Source organism: Populus nigra, chromosome 5, assembly GCF_951802175.1.
Source record: "Populus nigra chromosome 5, ddPopNigr1.1, whole genome shotgun sequence".
NCBI classification, from domain to species: Eukaryota; Viridiplantae; Streptophyta; class Magnoliopsida; order Malpighiales; family Salicaceae; genus Populus; species Populus nigra.
In genome coordinates this window covers 15,525,513-15,541,570 of record NC_084856.1, presented here as the reverse complement: position 1 = coordinate 15,541,570, position 16,058 = coordinate 15,525,513, and the positions used below count along the sequence as shown (strand labels likewise).

The following is a 16,058-nucleotide window of genomic DNA, read 5'->3' as shown; positions in this document are numbered from 1 at the left end:
ATTCTTAATAATAATAAAAAAAAGGGGTAAGAGTGACAGAAATTCTTGACCCATGCACTTATATAAATATTTAAATTCCTATTGCTCTCATTATTTTTGTATAGTATTTAAGAAAGTTACATGTTAAATATTTAATCCTAATTTTTTAAAAATAAAAATTACTATTGCACTATTATTTTATAGTTATATCATAATTACTTTTTATGAAAGGAAAGGATAAGAAGAATCAAAATGAAACTACACACTTTGATGTTTCATTCTATAATCTAACGAAAAATATTTAATCTCATTCATAATTTTTTTTTTGGAAAATAAGCATCTCTAATATCATTTTAGTGTTTTTCTCTGTTACAGCAGCTAAGATATATACAGAATTAGAGGCAACAACAAGAAGGATGATGACTATTAATTCTCCTATAATCTCGACATATCAGAATCTATCTATATTAATAATTATCCTATCAATTATTTACAGAGCAATCATGATATGAATCCAGAGAATTGGCGACATTGCAGTAGGAATCAAACTCTGCAACATGTGTTGCAGTAGGAATCAAACTCTGCAACATGTGTTGCAGTAGGAATCAAACTCTGTAATCTGTGTTGGAATCAAACTCTGCAACATGTGTTGCAGTAGGAATTCATCTTGGCCGCTTTCCTTCAATATTTTTTCCTTATTTAAAAACACTATTGTTGCTTGAGCATCTCTCATTCACGTTAACTTTTTGTCAGCCTGCATTGCAGCGTGAGTTACCGATCTAATGCTGTCTAGGAGGCGGCTGAAATATCATTTTACTAGTTTTCTGCACTTTCCATTAGGATGTTTTGGGAGACTGCTTATTGTCCTAGGCCTCCGTGTTATATTATTGGACATAATTTTTTTTATGTTCGATTATATAGTTTTTTTTTAATTTAAGTAAAAGTAAAATTAAATTTTATCTATTTAATTTATAAGACTATGAATTTATTTTTTAGACATTACCAGTTTAAGTTTTAGAAATTTCAGGGCCACTAAAAAATTACATAGTCATTAACTTTAGATCCTATGAAATTTTTCAAAATACACACAAGTTAGCCCGGAGAACCATGCTAATCTAAAAAATAAAAATAGATTCCATCCTCTGTGTTTTGGGTTCTGTGTCTCCTTCTCTATCAAATAGCCATAGATTTCATGAACTACAAAATAAAAGAAGAAGAAAAATAGAATGGTGCGTTAAGATTTAAAGCAGATTCAAATTGCAAGAGCAGGAACTTAGAGATATCATTTCTTTGGCTTTTATTTTTGCAGCTTTAATTGTGCTATGGGCAGCTGGTTAGCATAGGACTGAAGCCTGCTTCGTTCCTTATAGATTCACTGTTAAAGTTGGGGAATACTAATATTCACTTTTGGTTCATCCACAATGGGAATGCACTTGTGAATTTGAAATTTGGAAACTATAGATTTGATCTCTATCGAACATGGTCCGGTCCGTCTGAGATTTTATTGAATGAAGAATGTAAAATGACTATTTTCATAATTCCATGATACAGCTAAAAGCTCTGAAAGATATTTTAGAACAAAAGAACCCTGGCCCTGGGCGACAAATGAAAGACTTCCAAGGTGGTGGAGAAATTATTTTTTAACTATAAGAAGCAAGGTTTACTCTTAGATAACCCACAGACTCAACACATTTTCACCATCAAACTAAACAGACACCAAGAAAAACATGATCAGACAGAGTAAAAGACGGCCAGCACAAAAACACTTGACAACAATGACGTTTTCAAGCAAGGATTTCCTCAATGGGCTTAGTTTCTAATTTGGCTGTCTCCAAATCCCTCAGCTGCTGCTCCTTAGCCAACTTCTTTTTCTTAGCTATCTCAATGTCCTTGCTCATCTTCCTCCTATACATCTCAGCAAATGTTATTGGCTCGTCTAGCACCGACTTCTCTCCCTCTCTAATCTTGAGAGGGTACACTGTAGCATCTGGTGCTGGGTTCTGGAATGTGGCTATGGACAACCTGCTAGAGTTTGAGTTCACCACAGCCTGGTGGTCTGCGTTCCTGAATCTTCCATTGCTAAGATACTGCCTCACAAACATACCATTTAGTTTTAGTACAATTAGTTACGGGTAGTAGTGCTGGTATTTAACCCAGCTCAACATTCACGTCAATTTCATTAACAAGAAATATTTTAGTTTCATACTCACATGACCATGGTCTCCGAGATTGACCACAAAAGCACCTTCAACAGGTTGAACGGTGATCCAAGTCTTTCCGTTATCTCTAGTGGCCTGAAGACCACCAACGGTGTCCTGGAGCAAGAGGGTGATGGTGCCGGGATCAGTATGGCGTTTGAGTCCAAGTGTAAGGTCTGGTTGTGGACATTTTGGATAGAAATTGACCACCACCTTTTGGTCCATGTCAACACAAGCCTTAGTTAAAGCCTCTGTTTCTAATCCCATAGCCTCTGATAAGACCCCAAGAAGCTTGCAAGCAAGTTCCATTAGCTTCTTACTGTATTCCTCGGTCACTGCTTTCCATGCCTCTGGCTTGTCAGGCCACCTTGAATAGTCTCTGGTGCGAATTGGGTACGAGAAGAAGGTCACTATTTCACGCCAGTCTTGAACTGCCTCTCCCTGTTTTATAAGATCATAAATCAGGATACTGATTTAATATTAGTACTGTCTACTATCTTCAAAGCATCAAGTGCTTGATGATATTAATTCCTAAAGTGAGGCATTGTACTTTTAATTCACTCACTCTATCTCATTAAGAAAAAAAAAACCCAATTTATATATATATATATATATATATATAGTGATGTGTGTATATGTCAAGAAGTCAAGATTAGTTTAGACCACTCGAAAATAAAAGTCTTAGCTCCACCATGGGTGCTGACAGGCAGTTAAATTACAACTATTCCCTTGTTGACCTTGTAGTCTTAAGGTATAATTTCGTCTCCATGTAAGGACAGAAGACACCTTCATATTGCTGGGAAGAGGAATTCCTGAACCAAAATAGTGGCTTTCTTGATCTTGCGTAATCAAGAAATGATTTACTAGCAAAACTGGATATATTAGGTATTGCTCTTCACTCAATTCTGTCTTGCCAAGCCTAATAATTCATGCTTTAGTTTTTTCAGTTTCTAAGAATCCGAAACCAAACTGAATTAATTTTTCTTTCAAGTTTCTAATCAAGATTATATAATTAAAAAAACTCAAAAAAATTGTTTAACAATTTCACAGAAGTTTTTATGAATATTTTAAATAATTTGATTGATTTGCTTGCTAGCCAGCTGGGCACCAACTACTTGTTGCCTTGGCATGGTATATTTTTGAGTTGGAAACATGTATTTTCATTTGGAAAAAGATCAGTCCGATAGGGAATTTAACAGTAAAGGTCTGTAATTGTTAAATTTAGAAAACAAAACGTAAAAGAAGATATACCTGTAAATGGCTGGAGACAATGAAGCCACCCTTTTTGCCACCAGACATATCAAACCGAAGCTTCTCTTCCGGTGGCAAAGCAAAAAACTCTTTAGCAAGAGTTGTCATTTCAGACACCAGCTTAGTATCAACCCCGTGATCAACAATTTGAAAAACTCCCCATTCCTCACATGCCTCCACGATCTTGTTGCATATTTCAGCTCTCTTTTCACCACCATCATCAATCCCAGCTATTGAAATGACAGGGATTTCATTGCTGAAGTGGTTATATGCCACTTTCGGACGTTCATCTTCGTCCCGAACAAAGCTTGCTTGGAGGGTTTTCTCTTCTGCCAGAGCTGTGAGAGTAGAAGGGGACATCGTTTTCGGCTTGATTTGAGGTCGAAGACTTGAGTGCTTGAAGTGGTTGTGTTTTTCTCCTAGCTCTTGTAAAAGCAAAAAATGGGGATGCAAATGCCGGTATTAATTTGACTACCCTGGTTAGAGAGTGCCCATGTTGCGTGTGTATTTAACCACGTATGATAGGGGATGGTGGCATGTGCCAACTACCCCCACCTTAGCTACTTAGCTGGTGAGGGAGCGAGGTTGTTCGTAGTTACCAAGCTTTTAATATTTCGTTTTCTTTAGAGCGAGGGAGCGAGGTAGTTAATTTTTCGTTTTCATGATTAGAAATTATTACTGCCTACACACGGATAGGAAAACTTTTTCATATACAATGAACTTAGAGTAATGAAAATTTATATCCGAGAGTGAATTAATAATTGTTTTTTAAAATATATATATTTTTTATTTTTAAAAAATTATTTTTAAATGAACATCAAAACAAATTAAAAAAAAATTAATTTTAAATAAAAAATTTTAAATATTATTAAAATTCTAATACAAACACAACCCGAAACAGAGTCAAAGTTTTTTTTAATCCAGCTGAATGCTTTGCCACGGATGATTCCTGCAAACGAACTTATACCTTTTTTTTTTTTTAGCAAAGAAAAAAAAGTTAATTCTGACTTGTATTTTAGTATATACTAGCATATTAGCTCATGATTCGCAGCAGGCCAATAATAATTTTTTTTTAAAATCTAAAAAAATAAAAAGTATAGAGAATTTTTTAAATATCTTAAGTCTGACGACCAAGTAATACACAATACTTATGGGTCCTGCTAGGGGCATAACCCAACGCTGATGGGTTCAGGTGCCAGCAGGACCTATTGCTATTGGGTGTTGATGAGGCCGACCCAAAGTTATTGGGTCCTGATGGGCAACTTGACCTAAAGCTATTAGGTGTTGCTTAGGGCAGGATCCAACGCTATTGGATCTTGCTGCGTAGCCGGATCCAATATCTTTGGATGTGGTTGCGGACAGGGATGGAGCAAGAAAAAAAAAATTAAAAGGTGCCAAATTAAAAGCATTATTTTAAAAAGGTTAAAACTTCAATTATTTTATACAAGGGAGGGGCTGGGAAAAACATTTCCTTGTAGGAGTTGGGGCCCCTGCCAGCCCCCTGCCTCCGCCACTGATTGTGGAGCCAGATTTAATATCATTGGATCTGGCGGAAGAGTTAGACCTGATAAATTTGGGTCTGGCTGCGGAGCCAGAATGGGTCCGGCTAAGGCCAGACCGAAAGTTATTGGATCTTGCTAGACAATCGGACCCAAATCTATTTTGCGTTGTGCTAAGGGCATGACCCAACACTATTGGATTCTGCTAGGCAGTCGGGCCCAAAGTTATGGGGTTCTGGTTGACAGCTGAACCCGAAGCTATTATGTCCTGTTGAGGGCAGGACCCAACTTTAATGGGTTCCACTGGGGGTAAGATTCAACTTTGATGGGTCCTTTTTTGCGCCGGGGGGGGGGGTTAAATAAGAGAAATATAAAAAAATCTAAAGAGAAAAACAAATAAAATTGGCAATATCTAGACCTAATAAACATGGGTCTGGTTGCGAAGCCAGACTCAATAGCAGGACCCAGCGTTGATGGGTCTTGTTAGGCAGCCGAACCCGAAGCTGTTTTGGGTCCTGCTGAGGGCAGGATCCAAAGCTAGTTAGTCATGCTGATCAGCCAGACCTAAAGCTACCGGGTCTTGTTGGGAGAGGAACCTAATGCTATTGGGTCTTGTTAGGGGTAGGATCTATCGCTATTGGAACCTTTTGAAAGTAATCTGAGTCTGGCTTGGAAGTTAGACTCAACAGCTTTTGACATAAAAAATAGAAAAGATAACGCCCCCAACAATAATTTTTAACTAAACACAGCAAAGACAACCCCTTCATGCCGTCCACAATGCAAACATTTTATGGCTACACTGTCATTCACAGTGCAATAAGTATATGTTTATAGTACATATATAGTGTTTTTCCCATGCATTTTAATATAGTATACAATATAATAGGTGATGGCATTTTTGGCTCGACCAGACAAGTCGTTAAAAGTAATTATTGGAATTGGTATCACTGCAGTGTGTGGAGGATTTTTTTTTATTATTTATTTAGTAGCAAATGTCTTTTATGGAATCCATTTAGGTGAAAAGGGACGTGAATGGAATGAAGGCTACGAAGTTGTTCTTGCTATCTTCTTTGTAATTGCTCTTATTTTGGAGGTAAGAATGTGGATGAGAAAATTAATTTCTTACACGGATAGGAAAATGAATGAATGCATATGTTAGTTTTAAGAATTTGAAAATGCATTATAAAGATTACTTTAGAGAGATGATCATTTTTTTTTTTGAAAAAGAGATATAGAAGAAAAATGGAAATTACTGAGAAAATAAAGTATATCATCTTTCCTTTTATTTTTTTTGGCCCCAATAACCCTATTTCTTTAATAAAGACAAATATATTTCCATAAAAACTCTATCAATATTGGATCACTTGTAAAAGAGAAATTAAACATATACTCTCATAGCCACCATCAAACCCAATATCAAATTTGTTGATTGCACAGTAAAGAGAGGCCGAAGGACTGGTAATTCTAGGTTTGAACAAGTGGAATACTACAAAACAAGTTTTTTTTATGGGATTTGGAAATTCTTTGATACCTAAATTTGTTTAATTTGGAGATATAATTCTTATAAGATTGTGTGTATTTTCTTGTTGCTAAGATAAACTAGAGGAAAAAGATGAAATCCTTTATTTTAGAGTTGAAAATTACTTATATAACCGTGAATCATGTACATAGATTTGTTTATACAAGGATAAGTGATTAATATACTTGTCACTTATATATTTGCATTACTTAGAAAGAATGGTCTAAATTGACAATAGGCATTGCAAAAATCATTTTTTTAAAATTAATATGGGTGTTCAGACCAACTTGCGTGCACCTCGACTAATCTCACGAACTATGAAGTTAACGACCATGTAAGTTTCCAGTGATCCCGGAGGATTCAAACTCGTGATTATTGAAGAGCATATTTAAGATCTGACCAATTGAGCTACCCTTTAGGATTGCAAAAATCATCTTTCTAATTCTTGGGGTATGTAAACTGTGTATTATTAATGACCATAATTAAACTAATTTCTAAGATGACAAGTGTTGAAGTGATGTGTTTTATTGAATGAACTTGGGTTTTGGTCCTTTAATTAGTGGAAATTAGACGTAATTTTGACTAGCATCATCCTATTCAACTTGACACCAGATAATTGCATGTGTTACCTCCTTTTTAAGCTTGATTTCCTTGATCCAGTGGGATGTACTCCTCGATACATAGCTAGGTTAAAAATTGTTAAAAATATTTTTTTGTATGATATAAAAAATATAATATAAATTTGACTCATAAAATTATAAATAATTTTTTAATTAAATATATATTTTTAATTCTAGTTAAGAAATTAAATTACAATAAAATATAATAAAATGAGTCAACAATAGTATAATCAATTAATGATCTAAATAAAATGAGAGAAATAGATAATATAAATTAATAAATTAATGACATGGAGAAATAAAAAGTATCAAAATAAAATTTTTCATTACAGGGAATCACTGAAAGGTAGGAAGTACATATAAACCTAGTGACAACTTGGTTGTTCCCATCAAAATAAGTCTTGATAGACTCCTTTTGGGTTGTAAGCTAATAAGTTCAAATTAGTAATTAACTAACATAAATTCAATAATGAAATAAACCCCTAAACAATGTCTAATGTGCTAGAAAAAAATTCAAATTAAAAATAAATAAAAAAAATAGAATAATAAAAAAAAATTCATGTTAAAATTCTTCTATGTAGCTGAATCTTCAATTTTTTTATATTCTTGGCAGATTTGAGTCTTAATTTCAAACATGTCGTTCTCTCTCGTTTGGATGAATTATTAGACCTACGATATATAGTTGGAAAGTTTCAGATGTCTAGTTTCTATCCCAACTTTAATCGAAACAAAATTCCACTAGTAACTCTAGATATGTTTCAAAAAGTACATGAAGGTATTGTTTGACATATTTGATAATATTAGTATACTAAATTTGACCCTATAAAATATTATGTTTCCTAACTCCATTTGACCTGAAAATTTACCACGATATATTTTCATGTATATAATATTTCCCTGTAAAATTTCAGCTTTATTCAATATACGGTTTGAAATATATGCTCAATTTCGCAAAACTAGTCAGTAGATATTTTAAGGTCATATTTGGATCTGACTTGGTTCATATCACAAATTTAGTAAACTCGTAAAATCGGACCGAGTTTAACGATTTTGCATGAATTAAGTCTGATTTTACTGATTTCGAGTTTTTAATCTAATTTAGCATGTTAGATACATATTGACTCATAAAATCTTATGATTTTACATGTCGCGATTTTAACAATGTTAACTAGGTCTCCTGGCGAGGAAATGTTGTCTCTCTTGGGGGTGCAACTAGACTATTGGGCCTCAAGCCCAGAGGTTGGATCCTTGGGTCATAACCCAGTCCTATCAATGCGTCTTTGAGCCCAAATTCAGTCCTATCAGTTGCCCCCAAATTATTGTGGGACTGCTGCAAGAACTCTTGTCATCCCTTGTCTCACCCACTTATATAAATATTTAAATTACTATTGCTCTCTTTATTTTTGTATAGTACTTAAGAAAGTTGCATGTTAAATAGTTAATTCTATTTATTTTTTTTTAAAAAAATCAGCCTGCATTGCAGCGTGAGTTACCGATCTAATATTGTCTAAGAGGCCGCTGAAATCTAATTTTACTAGTTTTGTGCACTTTCTGTGAGGATGTTTCGGGAGGCTGCTTATTGTCCTCTGCCTCGGGCCTTCTTAGTGTATACTATTGGATTTAATTTTCTTTATGTTGGACTGTCTTACCTTTATTTTATCCAAGTAAAAATGAATTTTATCTATTTAACTAGTAAAACTCTGAATTTAATTTTTAAAAATTATCAGTTTGAGTTTCATAAATTTTAGGATTACTGAAAGATTATATGGTGTTAACTTTAAATCTCATAGAATTTGTCAAGATATACACAAATTAATCCGAACACACACATTCATCTAAAAAAATATGGATTCCATCCTCTGTTTTAGTTCTGTCTACTTCTCTTTCAAATAGCCATAGATTTCATTAACTATAATAAAAGAAGAAGAAAAAATAGAATGGTACGTTAAGATTAGCCCGGACATCCATGCTAATCTAAAAAATAAAAATAGATTCCATCCTTTGTGTTTTGGGTTCTGTGTCTCCTTCTCTATCAAATAGCCATAGATTTCATGAACTACAAAATAAAAGAAGAAGAAAAATAGAATGGTGCGTTAAGATTTAAAGCTGCTTCAAATTGCAAGAGCAGCAACTTAGAGATATCGTTTCTTTGGCTTTTATTTTTGCAGCTTTAATTGTGCTATGGGCAGCTGGTTAGCATAGGACTGAAGCCTGCTTCGTTCCTTATAGATTCACCGTTAAAAGTTGGGGAATACTAATATTCACTTTTGGTTCATCCACAATGGGAATGCACTTGTGAATTTGAAATTTGGAAACTATAGATTTGATCTCTATCGAACATGGTCCGGTCCGTCTGAGATTTTATTGAATGAAGAGTGTAAAATGACTATTTTCATAATTCCATGATACAGCTAAAAGCTCTGAAAGATATTTTAGAACAAAAGAACCCTGGCCCTGGGCGACAAATGAAAGACTTCCAAGGTGGTGGAGAAATTATTTTTTAACTATAAGAAGCAAGGTTTACTCTTAGATAACCCACAGACTCAACACATTTTCACCATCAAACTAAACAGACACCAAGAAAAACATGATCAGACAGAGTAAAAGACGGCCAGCACAAAAACACTTGACAACAATGACGTTTTCAAGCAAGGATTTCCTCAATGGGCTTAGTTTCTAATTTGGCTGTCTCCAAATCCCTCAGCTGCTGCTCCTTAGCCAACTTCTTTTTCTTAGCTATCTCAATGTCCTTGCTCATCTTCCTCCTATACATCTCAGCAAATGTTATTGGCTCGTCTAGCACCGACTTCTCTCCCTCTCTAATCTTGAGAGGGTACACTGTAGCATCTGGTGCTGGGTTCTGGAATGTGGCTATGGACAACCTGCTAGAGTTTGAGTTCACCACAGCCTGGTGGTCTGCGTTCCTGAATCTTCCATTGCTAAGATACTGCCTCACAAACATACCATTTAGTTTTAGTACAATTAGTTACGGGTAGTAGTGCTGGTATTTAACCCAGCTCAACATTCACGTCAATTTCATTAACAAGAAATATTTTAGTTTCATACTCACATGACCATGGTCTCCGAGATTGACCACAAAAGCACCTTCAACAGGTTGAACGGTGATCCAAGTCTTTCCGTTATCTCTAGTGGCCTGAAGACCACCAACGGTGTCCTGGAGCAAGAGGGTGATGGTGCCGGGATCAGTATGGCGTTTGAGTCCAAGTGTAAGGTCTGGTTGTGGACATTTTGGATAGAAATTGACCACCACCTTTTGGTCCATGTCAACACAAGCATTAGTTAAAGCCTCTGTTTCTAATCCCATAGCCTCTGATAAGACCCCAAGAAGCTTGCAAGCAAGTTCCATTAGCTTCTTACTGTATTCCTCGGTCACTGCTTTCCATGCCTCTGGCTTGTCAGGCCACCTTGAATAGTCTCTGGTGCGAATTGGGTACGAGAAGAAGGTCACTATTTCACGCCAGTCTTGAACTGCCTCTCCCTGTTTTATAAGATCATAAATCAGGATATTGATTTAATATTAGTCCTGTCTACTATCATCAAAGCATCAATTACTTGATGATATTGATTCCTAAAGAGAGGCATTGTACTTGTAATTCACTCACTCTATCTCATTGAGAAAAAAAAAAACCATATATATATATATATATATATATATATATATATATATATATATATATATATATATATATATATATATATATATATAGTGATGTGTGTTTATGTCAAGAAGTCAAGATTAGTTTAGACCACTCGAAAATAAAAGTCTTAGCTCCACCATGGGTGCTGACAGGCAGTTAAATTACAACTATTCCCTTGTTGACCTTGTAGTCTTAAGGTATAATTTCGTCTCCATGTAAGGACAGAAGACACCTTCATATTGCTGGGAAGAGGAATTCCTGAACCAAAATAGTGGCTTTCTTGATCTTGCGTAATCAAGAAATGATTTACTAGCAAAACTGGATATATTAGGTATTGCTCTTCACTCAATTCTGTCGTGCCAAACTAATAATTCATGCTTTAGTTTTTTCAGTTTCTAAGAATCGAAACCAAACTGAATTAATTTTTCTTTTAAGTTTCTAATCAAGATTATATAATTAAAAAAAGTCAAAAAAATTGTTTAACAATTTCACAGAAGTTTTTATGAATATTTTAAATAATTTGATTGATTTGCTTGCTAGCCAGCCGGGCACCAACTACTTGTTGCCTTGGCATGGTATATTTTTTGAGTTGGAAACATGTATTTTCATTTGGAAAAAGATCAGTCCGATAGGGAATTTAACAGTAAAGGTCTGTAATTGTTAAATTTAGAAAACAAAACGTAAAAGAAGATATACCTGTAAATGGCTGGAGACAATGAAGCCACCCTTTTTGCCACCAGACATATCAAACCGAAGCTTCTCTTCCGGTGGCAAAGCAAAAAACTCTTTAGCAAGAGTTGTCATTTCAGACACCAGCTTAGTATCAACCCCATGATCAACAATTTGAAAAACTCCCCATTCCTCACATGCCTCCACGATCTTGTTGCATATTTCAGCTCTCTTTTCACCACCATCATCAATCCCAGCTATTGAAATGACAGGGATTTCATTGCTGAAGTGGTTATATGCCACTTTCGGACGTTCATCTTCGTCCCGAACAAAGCTTGCTTGGAGGGTTTTCTCTTCTGCCAGAGCTGTGAGGGTAGAAGGGGACATCGTTTTCGGCTTGATTTTAGGTCGAAGACTTGAGTGCTTGAAGTGGCTGTGTTTTTCTCCTAGCCCTTGTAAAAGCAAAAAATGGGGATGCAAATGCCGGTATTTGAGTACCCTGGTTAGAGAGTGCCTATGTGGCGTGTGTATTTAACCACGTAAAAGAGGGGATGGCGGCATGTGCCACCTACCTCTCCTTAGCTACTTAGCTGGTGAGGGAGTGAGGTTGTTCGTAGTTACCAAGCTTTTAATGTTTCGTTTTCTTGAGCCCTCTTGCTTCTAGATTGAAATTATAATAATGGGGTGGATGCTTTTTTTGCTTAATTTAGACTTATTGTCTTCCTATTTAGCTTTTAATTTGTATACCAGGTTTCGTGCTACATTTGTTCTCGCTACTAGGCTATAGAGACTTAAAAATTTTAAATGTTTTTGGTTATTTTAATATGCTGATATTAAAAATAATTTTTTAAAAATAAAATAATTTATTTCAATATATTTCTAAGCAAAAAATATTTTGAACTATTATCACTATAATAATTTTTTTCTTAAATTGGATTTTTTTTTTGAACTAGCTAACTGTTTTTTTTTCCAAGAAACATATACCACTCAATTGTATGAGAGATACGAGGATGATATTCGACCCATCTGGAACTTGGTCTGAATTTGTGATTGGAGACCGAATCATCATATGAACCCGATAAAAATTGAGTTTATGGTATCTCAAACACTATGATCGAGAATTTGTGGAGGGTCCGTGGTGTTTTTGACCGTTGGATACTTGCAATCAATTTTCAGCACTGAATCTCTAAAGTTCTAGACGATTGTACAACAACAAGTTGAAGCTCAAACAACTATACTTGCTACTTAGACACAATAACTTGGTGCGAAGACGACCGAACTTAGCAATTGTACATGGAGCTGAAATCAAACATGGATGATACATGTGGTCCACCTTATTATCCCTAGTCTTGGCGAAGACTCGCCTCCTCCTCCTCCTTCTCTATCCCCTCTTTTCTAGATGATTTATATTTAAATTATTGAATTTTTTAATCTGTAATAAATATTTGGTTATTTTATTTTAATTTAATTTCTTTCAATTTTTTCTACTTTGTTTATTAGAATTTCTATTAAGAAAAAAAATTAATCAACTTATTGATGGACTTATTAACATACTAAAAATTACTTGAAATGCCACTCATTATTGCAAACAAAATCACCAACGGACTAAATTTATCATAGAGTTCCAGGGAGTTAAAAAAACTATAGAAAATGCCACTAATTCTATTTAATCACCGACAAACTAATTCTATTGGTAAAATAAAAATAAATCACCTATAAAATTACAAACAGTATTTTATTTCAATGATATGTCATACTTATAAATGGAATTACCAATAGAATTCTATGGTAATTTTTTTTTTATATCTGTAAATTCATCAATGATTATATTATCAACGGAATGACCAATATACTAGAAATTACCAACGATAAATTTTTAGACAAACAACAACGGTATGTGATTAATATGGGTTGAAGTATGTTTTACAAAACCAGTGTCTAAATATGATAGAATAATCCGTGGGTAACATGCAAAAATCTGATAGTGATTATTCCTAAAGAAAATTAGTCTGATTTCCCTTTTAATTACTTTCGTCAAATGCCGATGAGCCATTACATAATTAATCTTCTGCCCCCATTCTCTAGCCTCCATTATACTCTTTTGTTTAATTCTTTTCCAAAAGTTGCGATTTGTTATGAGCAATCAAATAAATAATTATATACTTAGATTTAAAAATAAAACAAACGATCATGTCCTTAATTTAAAAAATATTAAAAAAAAAACAGGCATGGATTGTATTCTCATCAAAACCAAAACCTGCCTGCCGTACTTACCCCGTCCGACTTTGAATAAAAAGAGGAAAAAACAGACATGGATTAATAGCTTCATTCATAATTAAAGTCGTTATGTGTGATGCAGGAAGATTTCCAAAAATAAATAAATAAAATAAATAAATAATAAAGAATAGTGTCAAAATCATAAGAATTCCTATATAATAAAACAAAAAGGGAAGTCTTTGCATGGTATTAGTAGAAGGTTAGGAGTCGTCACGTGCATTTTCATCTCCTGACTTAACAGTCCAAAAGTTGCCTGCCTGCCTACCCAGCACCGTCCTACCTTCCGGCCCCCCGTCTCTCTCTACCTGTCCACCGACGCCTGTTTTAATAGTTGGACCTTTTCACCTTTTCTTTTTTTCTGTTCTTTAACTCCATTTTTTCTCGCATGGAGATTTTTATATCAGTTAAAATAGATATCTATATATATATATATATATGAGAAAACAAGTATTTAAACCTTTAAAAAAATTATCATTTTTTATTTTTACAAAAACATATCTTTATTTCATGAACATGTTTTATTATCATTGAATATTAATGAGTGTATTTATTTTTTAAAAAACAAATCATATTAGATTCATACATAATGTTTCCCAAAGTAATTGTTAATATTACATAACAAAAATATAATCTTATTTTAAAGTCATGAAAAGATTGGATAATTTCTTAAATATCATTTTAACAATTTTATTTATTTAATTTCATTCTAAATTAAAATTAAATAAAATTGAAGAACCATTAATTTAAAAGGAGTCCATACAAGAAGGATGAGCCCGCTCCCTTGACTTTCTGCTTTCATCCCCCAAGTTTCTTTTACCGGTAAGATGGATAACACATTGGCTTAACAATATGATGTCAACTGGTTTGATTTCTGGCCATCTCTGGTGCTTATAAAGTCATCTCTGGTGCTTATAAAGTCAGGGTTGGTGTTCTTCTGGATTCTAAAAATTATTTTCAACTTCTTTAATTCGAAAACATCAAACTTTAATAAATTCATTTCTAACTTTAAAATACTCTGTAATTGATCTAAAATCTAAAATCAAATCGGATAAAAATACTTCTTAGACTTTTTTCTAATATTTCTAACAAGAGAAAAGTGATCAAATTATAAGATAATTAACATAATTTACCCCAGTAATTATTATCCAGCTTTAATTATTTTGTGGGTAAAACTAACACTATTTAATAACCATTATTTGATAATAATTACATGATACAGGGGCCAATTAATATTCACACATTTTCATAGGATTTTTATTTATTTATTTTTGATATAATGATAATAAATCAATAATGTACTCTATCATCGGATAAATCTTGTCTTAGTTAATTAGGCTTAATTGCTAGGTCCACACAAAATAAATGAAAGGATTTAACTATAAAAAAAATATCACTATCCAGTAATGTTAACTTTTTACCACTGCTTATGTCAATTTCACCTTTATTAGTAAATAATAATTATTGTGAAAAACATGAGTTAATTTATAAAATCATATAATTTTACAAGTTAATATATATTTAACATGTAAATTTGAATTATAAACTCGAAAATCAATAAAATAAAATTTGATTAGTGCAAAATTATGATTTTGCACCTAAATTTATGAGTTTATGAAAAAAAATAATCTAGGGCTTGCATATTGCATAAATTACACATGGTTTTTGGTAGGGAAAACAAAAATAACAATGTGTCAAATTGGGGGTGTCTCAAATGCATCAATTTCCCTACCTCATTTGGTATTTCTTTGATTGAAAACCCTAATAAATTCAATGTCAAGTACTGCTTGAATACATCAGGTAGTGCAACTCCTGGGGTTTATAGTGTAAATCAAGAGGCTACAAAGTCCTTTTGATTTGCGAATGGACATAGAAAAAAGGTCTCCTCTAAGAGCTTCTTGCTTAAATGACGAACCCTTTCATATAAAGTCTTCGTTGCTGGTTCACCAAGTTTATTGACATCCATGGTTATGCATTCATTTTTTGTCAAAAAATGGGCAAAATCATGCATCTTGAATCTCATATCTTCAAGCTCATTCATCTCAAGTCTTGAAAGAAAGAAGGCGATGATAGGACTTGAAAATACTCCTCTCCAATAAATTCCATATCTCTACTTGGAGTTTTCTTAAGGTAACTTTGAGACATCCGCATCTTCACCGATTCGAGTTTACTTATCTCGTAGTTTTATTAAAACATGGCAATCTAACCTAATTTTAAACGAATGATCTTTGTGCTATTACTTAAATTTCATTAAGAGTAACCTTCAAATAATCTTTATTGATTGAATTGTTTATTATTTGTATGAACTATATATATATATAAATACTTATAATTTTATGATTTTATTGTTTGTTTTTACTATTCAAATTTATATTGTATTTTTTGTGTTA

General features: G+C 33.5%; 2 protein-coding genes across 2 annotated transcripts; both read right to left on the bottom strand.

Annotated features, from left to right (window-relative positions):
* Nucleotides 1–1,525: 1,525 nt before the first annotated feature.
* Nucleotides 1,526–3,917, bottom strand: LOC133695417 (naringenin,2-oxoglutarate 3-dioxygenase-like). The gene is made up of 3 exons (XM_062117410.1): nucleotides 3,429–3,917; nucleotides 2,190–2,618; nucleotides 1,526–2,066 (listed from the first exon to the last, which is right to left on the bottom strand). Exons 1-3 carry the CDS (start codon nucleotides 3,786–3,788, stop codon nucleotides 1,764–1,766), a joined length of 1,092 nt encoding a protein of 363 aa, XP_061973394.1. The 5' UTR covers nucleotides 3,789–3,917; the 3' UTR covers nucleotides 1,526–1,763.
* Nucleotides 3,918–9,388: 5,471 nt separating this feature from the next.
* On the bottom strand, nucleotides 9,389–11,914 carry LOC133694454 (naringenin,2-oxoglutarate 3-dioxygenase-like). The gene is made up of 3 exons (XM_062115960.1): nucleotides 11,422–11,914; nucleotides 10,137–10,565; nucleotides 9,389–10,013 (listed from the first exon to the last, which is right to left on the bottom strand). Exons 1-3 carry the CDS (start codon nucleotides 11,779–11,781, stop codon nucleotides 9,711–9,713), a joined length of 1,092 nt encoding a protein of 363 aa, XP_061971944.1. The 5' UTR covers nucleotides 11,782–11,914; the 3' UTR covers nucleotides 9,389–9,710.
* Nucleotides 11,915–16,058: the final 4,144 nt, after the last annotated feature.